General features: G+C 42.8%; 1 protein-coding gene across 22 annotated transcripts in view; it reads right to left on the bottom strand.

Annotated features, from left to right (window-relative positions):
* Positions 1-12265, bottom strand: part of ABLIM1 (actin binding LIM protein 1) — a 301274-nt gene that overhangs the window by 47572 nt on the left and 241437 nt on the right. For all 22 annotated transcript variants that reach the window (XR_015241855.1, XR_015241853.1, XR_015241864.1 and 19 more), the window contains exons 7-8: positions 5639-5726; positions 2142-2200 (exon numbers count right to left, since the gene is read on the bottom strand). Coding sequence is in view for 4 of the 22 variants with exons in the window: in XM_086680950.1 (XP_086537076.1) it covers positions 2142-2200; positions 5639-5726 (147 nt within the window). In the remaining 18 variants the exon portion in view is untranslated. The remainder of the gene's footprint in view (positions 1-2141; positions 2201-5638; positions 5727-12265) is intronic.

The following is a 12265-nucleotide window of genomic DNA, read 5'->3' on the forward strand; positions in this document are numbered from 1 at the left end:
TGACAGATGTCTTTTAGAATCTGTCATTACAAACGCCCTGTGAGTTCTTAAATACCAAGAATGTGGATTACTCAGTGGGGTGGCAGAAAGAGTCTTAAAACATTTTCATTTTGCTATGGTAACTGCACTGATGTGACACCCTGTGAAAGGCTTGGAGATCTTGGCTCAAGGTCTGTGATTTGTAGACACACCCTTAAGAGAGCACAACGTTTACTCCCTTATTCAAAAACTGATTCCCCTTTCAGCCCCAAGAGCGTCAGTCAGCAAGTACCCCACTCCGGGCACACAGGGACCTCCTCCCCTCTGGAATGCTCCATCCTTGGCACTACTGAGCTTCCCAAAGGTGAGCGAGCTGAGGGCTGGCCTGACCGCCCAAGTGGTTGAATGTTGGCTTTAGGAGAAACGTTTTGGAATTTTCTGGAAAACTTTACTAAAGGAAGAAAAACTAATAGCTCTTCTTGGCCAGAACGAGTAGAAATATTTCCCTAGTTGTTTTCATAAGCTTATACAGAGAGTTCTATCAAGATGCAATCAAGAGTGTTTTTTTCTTTTTCTTTCTTTTTTTTTTTAATATTATTTTAGCAACACTATCTGCAAACTCAAGCAATCCTTACAGAGAAAAGACACACATTCCATGTACTCTGGTCTCATTAACATTCTTCTCCTCATGTCCCAAAAGAGTTCATCAGGGATGAAGTAAAAATGATTATTCAAAAAACTGAAAATAACACTGTAGAGATGGCATAAAGTCACTAGCTACTTGGGTGGTTTCTGGGCAGCAGCCCCAAGCTATGCTATGAATTTTACATTCTTACGATAAAAGTGACAATAACTATCTTTAACGGTCTAGGATTTTATAAAGATAACCCATTTCCAAAGCATCCATGGTTCCTCCAAACTCGCAGACTCTGGTGCCCAACATGGGTGACCATTCCAGCGGGCATCAGCCTGGTCAATGGACTTGAGGGTTACACGCACGTGTTCAAGCTGGAGTTGTTTTGTAGAAACAGAGACCAAAGCCATCCTGGGATTGGTGGACAAATTCCTTTTCAGTTTGTCTGGTTTTTACTCAGTTATTCTGAGAAAAGGTGGGTTTTTTTTTTTTGTTCTCCTCCATAAAAGTATGATGCTGATGGGATTACAATACATAGCTGCCGATGCCTACTAATGGCAATTCAAGAAGACGTGACACCACACGCTAGAGTTTGGCTTCCAACAGCAATTCAGACCATTATTTTCCCTGAGATGCCAAGTGGAGCAGAAACTAGTTTTTCCAAGGGTTGGCTAAACCAGGAGGCTGTGGACTGGGATCCAGTGTGATTATTACTCAGGAAATATTTCACAGTCCAGGGGAAAAAACTAGGGGCCTCCGAACAGGCTACAGATAATGATGATGCCTTACACGTGTGCACAGCTCTTTGCTTCTGAAGCAGATAAAATAGTGTCACCTAGAGGTGTTGTCAGGCTTGAGCAAGCCCGGGAAAAGGTTCTAGAAGGGAGAGATGAAGAGGGTCTACCCTTTTGCCCGTGTGCTTAGTGTTCAGGGATAGTTACTAAACCATTCTGATGTCCCCTAAGAGTTAAGTTACAAGACCATCCAGGATGCTTATTCACACTCACACTTCTGGGCTCATCATTATTTCCCCAAAGGTTTTATCCGACAAGCCGTCAGCTTCTGGAGACAGAGGCCCCTCGGTGAATTTGGATTTAAGAGGTCAGTAAAATGCACCAGGAGCTAAGCACGGATGCAGAATTTGGGTTGAGGTCGTACATTATGGACCGAAGTACAAAAAAGTCTGGTGAGGTCACCAGATGTTGGGCCTAGAACTGGATGAATCATTTTTTCACGTGCGTATGGTTTGATTTTTCCCTTGAATGCTTTCCTACGAACCTGACTAGTGAGGCAAGGCTTACTTTCTCCCCAACACGAGCGTTTGGAATAAAAACCACAATCGATTTAACGAAGGAGGGAAGGGAACTTCCTTCTCTGGCTAAATGGTCTTTCAGCTTGGTTTGTTAATGAGAGAAAAAAAAGATCATGAGAAAGTAATTTCCCCCAAATTCCAGCCCTGAAAACTAGTGACTGTGACACTGACGGCCAATAAATGCAGCTGGCATTACAGCTCTAATGGTCTCCTTACCCGCAGCTTTTCCTCCGTCTTGGTAGATTGCTTACAGTCGGGATGCCAAACGGTGGAACCTGGAAAGACACAGTGCCCCGCAAAGAGTTAAGGGAAATGGAAAGAAGCCATAGTCATATTAGATAGAACTTCAGAGAATGGTTCAGATCCTTCTCTCCCTAACACAGGGGAGTGTTAAAGCCCTGTGCCCAAGTGAATTATGACAACTCCAACCTCCAGGTGAGTCTTCCTCATCCAGTCTGAGCTTGCTCTATAAAGGTCATAATTCTAGACCACTATGGTCTAGACCATAATTCTAGACCATAATTCTAGACCACTACCTGGGCACAACTGTTTTGATGTGAGAGTTGTTTAGTTCTTGACTGAGTGCTGTTCTTGTTTTGGGCCATACTATTATCCTTTCAAAGTCATGTCTGTGTGCTTCCTATAAGCTGTGTTGAATTTAAGTCTAAGTTATAAGCCATGTTTCTAGAACATCCAAACAACTAAGCAATTTAGAAGGGAATAAAGTCAAACCATATCCAGAAGCAAAACTCACTGAATTTTTTGTTGATCCAGTGATACATAGTCATCTACAAAGATAGGGAAAATCAAGCCAACTAGTAGAAAGGTTGAAAGTTATGGTACAAATGCAGAAGTTTCCTTTAACTTTTAACCCTTTAACTAACCAAAAAAAGCCTTCGCTCTGAAATGAGTGGAAATACTACCTGTCATTTTCTGTTTCGGTGTCAATGCCTCATGTTCCCAGAGTATGAAGCTCTTCCATGGATGGTACGAGTATCACAGAACTAAGCAAAACACTTATATCCACTAGAAAACTCTAGTAAGAATCCACGCCCGCCTACATGGTTTTGTATACCTAGATATATATGTCATTTATCCGGTTGTGGCAAAGACCTGTATGTAAATCCTATGTTTACATAAGGCTACGGGCAGAACTGAAGGACTTAAAAAGACTTGAGCAGGGGTGCCTGGGTGGCTCAGTCGGTTGAGCATCCGACTTCGGCTCAGGTCATGATCTCACAGTTTGTGGGTTCAAGCCCCACATCAGGCTCTGTTGCTGACTGCTTGCTCAGAGCCTGGAGCCTGCTTCAGATTCTGTCTCCTTCTCTCTCTGCCCCTCCCCCACTCACACTTTGTCTCACTCTGTTTCTCAAAAATAAATAAAATGTAAAAAAAATAAATAAAAAAAAATAAAAAGACGAGCAAATAAAGTTACTAAGGTGACAGCAGAGAGTAAATGATACGAATCTGTTCAGTCTTGGTATGAATATTAGACTTCCCACATTTCACTGTTAAATCTTTCTCTCTTCAAGCAACAAACTGTGTGTCCTCGAAAAGTCACTAAAGTACCTCTTGAGTCATTTTATACCACTGAGCTAAAATAGCTAAAATAATATTAATGACAAGGATAATACCTTTATTATCAGAGGACTACTTTAATCCCTCTTTAACAATCATTTCTATCTTGCTTTACCCAGAGCCAAAAAATAAACACTAAAATAAAATAAAATAAAATAAAATAAAATAAAATAAAATAAAATAAAAAGAAGAAAATGAAACAAGCCAGATTCATAGTCCCGTCAGCATTAACATTTACTCGGAGGCTGGCCACAAAGCGCAGGAAACCCGCCCAGTGTGGAGAGCTAAGGGGCAGGGGTGGGCTCACGGACAGCATTCGCTGTGAAGGTTCTACCAAGCGGGAGTTGCTGGCCAGAACACTGGGTTTGCACACAGCGTCACATTGTTCTCCAGGGGTCAGAAACACAAGGAATGTGACTCAGGGAGAGTATGAGATACTGAGGAAGACGAACTACTCATTCGCCAAGGATGTGTCAAGAGGGCAGGCAAAGAGCACCGAAGCCCAGCTCCAGAAGACGTTCAGGACAACCGCTGGAGTTCTGAACACAGCCCATCTGGACGGGTAGTTGTTTATTTGTAGCACGAACGTGCTGTATTTGTGCACAGCTTGAACCCACTCCCTATTCAGGTTCCAGAACCCTGTGCACGTGCAGAGCCGTGCCCAGAGCCTTGCAGTCTCAGGGTCTCGCGGACACGGGGTTGACACGCACTCGGTGTCTTTGTTTTTGCGGGCTGCAATCGACACACTAAAATCTAAAACAAAGCCTGGACACCAAATGGAGAATAAATCTGCTCCATGCTGAAAATGCAAAGCGACACCTGCCTATTGCTACACAGATTCGCAGCCTGCCCCCGGGGAAATGTGTCATATAAAGTCCACATGAGGCCATGGATTTGAGAGCTTGTCACTTGCCTTCATCGGGTCCTTTAAAATTGAGTGGCGTCTTAAATCAAGATTTTTCCAGAGTGGTCATTAAAACGAAGGGATGTTTGGGTTGTCCAGTTCTCCTACCGTGAGCACTTTTTAGAGGACGGTAGCTAAGGCTTTGCTTTAATACTCAAGAATCTTTTCTGTAGACTTTTCTTAGTTGTATAAGAACAAGACAGAGAGCAAAGCAAACCATTCATTAAAAATACACATAATGTTACGTGCAGAGAAACAAAGAAATGAATGTGAAGGCAGACGAGACCCAGTAATTACCAAACCGAATGAGTACCAGCTCTCATGGTTCTTGCTAATTTTACTGATAAGCCCTTGTCTATTTAATGGCTCTTTTTCCAGCTAAAAATAGAAAAATGTTTGTGCAGATGGTGCCGTTTGACTGGAAGAGAATCCTTCCCTAAGCTTCTCTCTGAGAAGTTTCAGCATTTTAGGGGAGATAAAAACTAGTCATGGTTGAACACTGGCAATGTTTCTCAAAATGATTTTCGATGAAAAAAAAAAACATCTAATGGCCCTCTGGTAATACATATTTCTTCGCCACCAGAAATCTCTCCATTTCTCTTTCAGGGACTCTGGGTATGTTCTCTCTCCTTCTTTTGCCGTCTCTCTTTCTTTCAGGATGAGAGCTATGCTATCTTAATGGGATGAAATACTTCTGTGATGCAATTCACCAAATATTAGGGTTTTCTTCTTCCTGAAAGCGTGCATAAGAAAGAGCCGCCTGCAAGGGGCGCCTGGGTGGCTCAGTCGGTTAAGAAAGAGCCGCCTGGAGCTTTAAAAAAATAAAATAAAATCCTTCTCGCAGGGCAGTGAAAGAAGCAAAGACCAAGCAGCATCTAGAAATGCTTTCTTTTTGCCTTTTTTCCCAAGCCTATTCCTGGGGGGAGGGCTGGAAGGAGGTGTTGCTGATTTTCATCCTTGCCTCACCTCCACGGCACCAAACATCAAGTCCTATTTGTTCATTCCAGAAGCATCGCATTCCTTTGTTCAACAGACTCAGGGGTTCACTGCCAGCATGCCCACTGCTTGGCTGATGAATACTAATTGCTGAGGTAACTTTTGGCCACGTTCATTTTGGATCTGGGGAGCCTTGCGGCTAATGAAAGGCCTCCTTCTCTGAAAACGAGCAGACAAAGCAAGGTTTTCTTTCCTCCGGTGGGGAGAACTTACTGGCTTCTCGAGCCCATCTTACCTTGAAGATACATTTCCTCTCCTTCTGTGAACATCTGGTTGCACCTGCTGCATCGTGCACAGCTGGGGTGGTAATGTTTGTCACCTGCCTGCAAGAGAAGAGGTAGGGGCTCTTAGTTTACACCTTGTCACAGCTCTCAGCCTCTCTTCTGGACTCGGGATTTGGAGGAAAAAAAGAAACAGCTGAGGCGGGAAAAGTAAGTGCCCAGTTGACCAACGCCTCCTACGTCAACAGCCCTGGAAGCTGAGGCCGCCCCATTAGAACAGGAAGGGGCTCGCAGACCAGCTACTTGTGCCTGGATGATGGGGCAGCTTTGCTTCTCGGGGTTTCTGGAGCCCGTTTGTCCCCTGGCCTGGGTACCCATGGATGGTTGCCAGTGACTCGCCATGTGCCTGTGATAAGCCCACTCCATCTCCAAAAATCCCTACCCCCACAAAACAACACCCAAATGGATGCGAAGACTAATATTGGTTTGTATTAAAGCAATAAAAAGACAGGATTCCCATATTTAGCAGGTTTTTTGCTTCCTTAGCTAAACTGTCTAAAAATAATAAAATCTAGCTTGCATCAAGAGGAGAAAAACCATGGTAAGAGGCATCATCCTCAACTTTTACCTCAGAAGGACCCCAAAGTCTCTTCTGTGTTGCTTACAACGATCTTTTATCAAAGTCTTACATTAAGTGGTTTCTGAAGAAGGCACTTTACTGAGGTTGGCCCTGCATTATTCATGAGCATTTCACATTCCTGAATATGACAGATGCCAGCACAGCAGGTGTTGACTTCCCCAAAGCAAAATGTCACTGGACACAGGGACAATTCTCCAGACAGGTGCCAAGTCACATTAGAGTCACGCTCCAAATGCATGCCTGACAAAATGAAATCTTTTTTTATCACTTAGCGAAAAATCCTTACCACCTAAAAATTACCAAAGGTACTCTGCGATGAAATCATTTTCTCAACCAACCGTGCAACACTTCTTTCGCATGGGCCACATGCAAGGCAGGGCTGAGAGCACAGAGTCAGAAGTAGCTGCACCCTGCGCCTGCATGAAATCTCAACAGGAAACCAGAGGTCAGGTAGTGATTCCTTTCTCACACCCTCCAGTAGAAACTGCAAAAGCCACTTAGCAACCAGAGCGTGAGATGCTGGTTGGTTGCTTAAGACAATCAAGTGGAAAAAAAAAAAGGAAGTTATTTCAAAATAGAAGCCAGGAATGAAATCTGGCCAATGGTGCCCAGTCAGAAAATTCTAGAAGAGGCATTCTTGTTTTGGTTCACACTTACTTACTCACTTACTTATTTTTCCCTCAAGGGATGAAGGAAGCATAGGAAATGTCGCACAAAGTAGCTCCTTCCCTTAGACCATCCAGGGTCAAATGTGAGTGAAAGAAGGCACCCTGACAGGAATCTTGGGTGGTCTCCAGTGAAAAGCACACTCCTCAATAAGCTGGGAGTGGGAAGAAAGTTCTCCAAACTGATATGGTGTATCTATCCTATTTAGTGGTGCAACATTAGGTGCATTCTCAACAAAGATAACACCAAGACAATGACTTACACTTTCACCAAAGGTTTTCTACCGCGGTCTAGTCCTAGCCAATGTGATAAGAGACGTATAAAGATTACTAATGAAAGAGTTCCAATAGCTAGATTAAAAATTAACACAGAAAACCCAATAGCTTTCCTACTGACTAGCAATACAAATTCGGTCAGCATAATGGGAAAATGGGACTCCGTTTCTAAATCACAACAAACAAAGCCTTCAACGTGAGACTGACATAAAGAAAATGGTAGAACCTAGTTGACGCACATAAAAGGCTAGAAAACATGCAATATTTCTGGAAGAGAAAACCAAATATTTAAAGATGTCAATTTATCTAAAATTATCTACAATAAATCTATTATTGCAATGCATTCCCAATTAAAATGCTCACAGGGGTTTTGTCTATAGACAAGCTGATTCTGTAAGTTCATATGGAAAAAAAATACACAAATATACAGACATTTTTTGAAAGACAGAGCATCAATAAAGATTTTCCATTCCTGACATAAAGTTATTCTTAAAAAAATTTTTTTTATTGTTTGTTTATTTTTGAGAGGGGGCCGGGCAGAGAGAGAGGGAGACACAGAATCCGAGGTAGGCTCCAGGCTCTGAGCTGTCAGCACAGAGCCCAACACTGGGCTCAAACTCATAGACCGTGAGTTGAAACTGAGCTAAAGTCGGATGCTTAACTGACGGAGCCACCCAGATGCCCCATGAAAAGTATTCTAAAGGCGCAGATAATTAAAGTGCTTCAATGTTGGTACAGGAATATAAAATAAATTGGCGAAACAGATAAGTCAGAGGAACCCATTGCACACTATACACAAGAGAATTTAGTCTATGATTATGGTGGCATTTCAAATGAGTTACAGAATGGATTATTCCATTAATGGTGAGAACAATGGACTCTCCATGTAAAGAAAGGTAAATCTAGATTCCTGACTCATAACTTATCCAAAAAAGAGTTCTAGAGAGTTACAGAGCTAAACAGAAACAAAAATGTAGAAATATTAGAAGGACATATAGGAGATCATTTAGGAAACTTGGGGTAGGAATGGCTTCCTGAACAAGGCTAAATCTAGAAACACAATAAACACAAATAATGACAGTGTACACAGAGAAAAATGTCTAGACATAAAGTTAAAAGAGAAGTAACAGGGAAAAAAATACTTGGCACACATTTCAGATATAAGATTATTACCCATAATATATAAAGAGTGTCTCTAATAAAAAATAAGTGGCAATAAGGGCAAAAGGCAATTTCCAGAAGACATGTAGATGACCCCTCAAATAAAAATTAGCTCAGCTCCACCAGGAATCAGGGAAACACAATTTAGAAAAAAAAAATATTTTTCTTCACCAAACTGGCAATGACAAAAAGACTAATGTCAGGAAATAGGCTTCTTACACACTGTCGGTGAGCAAAATTCTTTTTGGAAGGAAACTCTGGCAATATTTATTAACATTTAATATGCACAAACTCTCTGACACACAATTCCATTTCTAGGAAGCCATCCTACAGAAATTCTCATACCTGTGCTTAAAGGTGTTTGTATCGACGGTCTTCAATATTATTTACAACAGGAAAGAACAAAGAAACAGAAAGCAACCTAAATCAGAAAGTAGTCAGACAAAACATTCAATCCTACGTAGCCATTAAAAGAATGAAATAAACTTACATGGAAAGAGTTCAAAACTAACGTTACCAAGGGAAAAAATCATGCAGAAAAGGAATGCCTATAAGGTAGACGCATAAAGCCCTAGTTGAAAGTGTGGAGACGCTGGGGTAGGTGGGACTGGATTCAAATCCAGTTTTGGCACTGTGGGGTCTTGTGAAGGTTGCAGCCTCTCTAACCATACAGCACCACACTGCTAGAACTACCTCGGAGTGACGTTGTGAGGGTGAGCGATGATGTAGTATTTTGAAAACGGTGTGGCACACTATCATCAGAAATCATAGGAACAACAGCAGCAATCCTCAGCACAGAGGTGGTCTCAGGGCCATTCACAAAAAGGCTTCTTAGTGCAGTTTGGGATGCTGGTGAAAGGCCTTCTCGGTGCCTGTTCTTGCCCAAGGACAAGCACAGAAGAGTAATGGTGCCACCTGAGCTGTCACACAAGGTGGATGGAAGATATGCCAAGGCCCCATGTGCCAGGCTGTGGTCTATGAATTATTGGCAGAAAGCACTGCTAAGAAACAATACTATCGTAATGCCAGGGACACTGGTCTTGACTCATGTACCTGCTTCGTCTCCCAATGCTGAACATGTCAAGTAATGCGGTCAGCCAGACTCAAGGGCCATTTCACGGCCGTTTAAAAGTCTGTTTTAGTGGCAGTGCATCCTAGGGGACCACGGGGCCAGGGGCTCAAGGCCAAGGGAGCCTCTGCTTTGCATGTGTGAGCCACCTCTTCTCTTTCATTTCTTCTTATACCGGCACCATGACGGTTCACAGTCAAGCCCTGTGCACAGGGCCACGAAAAGGATCAGAGCTGAACAAAGATGTGGGCTCATATGCAAACTAACTCCCCAAACGGACACAGTTGAATCAAAGTCGTTTACGCTGCAGTTGTTTGTAGAAGAAGGAAAACTATTTCGGACCATGAGTAAAATGGAAGAGTATATAGTGCCTACGTTAGAACAGATAGTAAACGTACGATTCATTGTGGAGAGGCGGCTATTGATCATCAAGTTTTACAGCACAGTGTGGGCTTTGTTATGACAGGTGACTTCCTAAGTGACAGTTAACCAGGTACCTGGCCCCAAGCCCACACCCTGCAACTCTAGCTGTGCCTGAGCCTGTGGGACCAGATGTGCCGTGGGGCTCACCAGAGCTCTGCAATCACTGTTCTCCGCCCGTCTCTGTATCCTGCTGTGTAAAAAAACTTATAACCTATTTTCTTCTTTTTCACATATTCAAAGTGCACATGTTAAGCATCTACATTCTGGCTGGCATTAAACTCTCTGGAAAATAGACAACTTGCTTATGTAGCTGAGTTTTATAAAGCACCTGCCTGCACATTCAAAGTGCAAAAAACTGCTTGCCTTTCATAGTGCTGATTATGTCAGACTTCTGTGGTAATTATTACTATTTGGTTAATCTCTAAATTGGAGTAGGAACTTTAGCATACAGACTAGAATACCATCTGGAGTAATACTATCTACCGTAAGGCAGGATTTAGCTTAAGGCACCAAGCTTTTGATAAAATCCATCGTCTAGCAGAGCAGATAGTTCTGAACTCCTTGTGGATGAGGGGGGTCCCCTGGGAAAGGGTTACCATGTTTGGAATCAAGAGAATGGGTGTCATTCGTTAATGTGTTACCCATAAGACCTCAATGATGCCACTACAAACCCTCTCCAAGCCCCAGGCCCCTCATCTGTAAAAAGTGAAGGGCCGAACTAAACAATTGCAAGTCCCACGCAGCCATAAAATTCTGTGATTCTGTGTGAAACCCCATAGCTCTACGAGCTCACACAACAGTGTTAACAGAAAAGCAATTTGGGTAGAGAGAGGAAATTCTTGATGGTAGGGAATGCAGTTTAAGCAATGACTCCATAGTGCCTTATACCCAGGAGGATTTCTGGATGCCCTACGCCCTGCGCTGACTGTAACAGCCCTCTGGGAGTGGCGAAAGAGAACTGTAATTACAGAACCCATCCTCGGACAGATAATCTGCTTGCCTGATAATCTGCTTAGCTCCTGGATGACCAACTGTCCTTTTTAGTTTTTCTTTACCCTCTTCCCCTCAGAGTGCCCTACTCCCGACACGAGCCTAGGCGATGTGAATGATGGCTCCTGAAGTCAACCTTCAGCCATTTATAACTTATGCCCTACCTTCTTCCAAAAAGGACTTGCAGATTCTTATCAGAGAAGGTCATGATCTGTAAACAACTGGACAAAAACCTTAGAGGAAAAGAAAATATCAAGGCTCCACACTCAGACAAACCTACTGTGATCTGAGTTTCTCACTAGATGAAGACAAAAGGGAAAATGAGCCACAAAAGTCTCACCGTGTGAAAAAAATGGCCACATACAATTGTGACTAGAGAGGTGAGGTTTCCTATTCTAAATAAATGAACAGTCGTTGCAGGCTGCACTGCCATAGGGTCTTACTCTCTGCAAGGCATTGCATCAAGGACTTTAAGTGACCAGTCTCACTACACTCCCATGATGTAGGTGCTATTTTATTGTCTTATACTGGTAAGCAAAGAAACTAACGCTCAAAGTGGACAATGTCCAACACTCAAAGTCCCTGGTGCTTCCAAAAAGTAGAGCTCGGCTTTGTGTCCAGGCCTCCCCTCTAAAAGCACCAAGAAAATTCTTATGGAGGACCCTGGCTCTGGAATGGAAAATCACCTTCCATGCTAATTTTGCCGATGGTTGGAAACGTTCAGGTAGTTTCTTATATAGACCCCTGAGAAAAACCAGTGGTGTGGTACTGAAAGATAATTGAATGTAGTCATTTCCATATGGGGAAGTTAAACTATCAAGGTCTAGGTTGCCGTTTTTTCTTAAAGATCTAACTTGATTTACAGATGATTTGCTTAGAATACCCAAAGGAATAAACAAATTGCTTTTCTGTCCCCAAGACTCTTGCAAATACAGCTCTGATTGACAGTGACTTTAGATGAAGGACATATAAACACGTGAGGTAAGTATGTTGGCCTAGATCAGGAGTTTTCTAATGGTACTGTGCATAAGCAACACTCAAGATTCTTTCAAAAATGGGTTCAATGGCTTTAAGGTGGGGGATTTAAGAAATCAGCTTCTTTTTTTTGTTTTATAAGCACTGAGATGAGTATACAAATCATCAAGAACTGAGGAAACACCAGTCTGGGTGGTCCCCAGACCCTAAACCTGATGGTAGATGGAGAAGCCAAAGGTGTAACAAGGATTTGTTGCTTACATGGCAGGTGCATGGGTGGGGAGGGAGAGGCAGAAGCACACAAGTTCCCTGTTTTACTCCTGCAGAAGGGCAGTGTGGGGGCTGACTCAGCCTTCTTTAAGTTTGCTGGTTTTTTCCTCTTGAAATGGGAGAGGTTTCCAATGTGACTGGACTGGCTTGATCTCCAAGTTGAACACTCACC

The sequence above is a fragment of the Puma concolor genome, chromosome D2 (assembly GCF_028749965.1).
Source record: "Puma concolor isolate L17-30 chromosome D2, mPumCon1.1.hap2, whole genome shotgun sequence".
NCBI classification, from domain to species: Eukaryota; Metazoa; Chordata; class Mammalia; order Carnivora; family Felidae; genus Puma; species Puma concolor.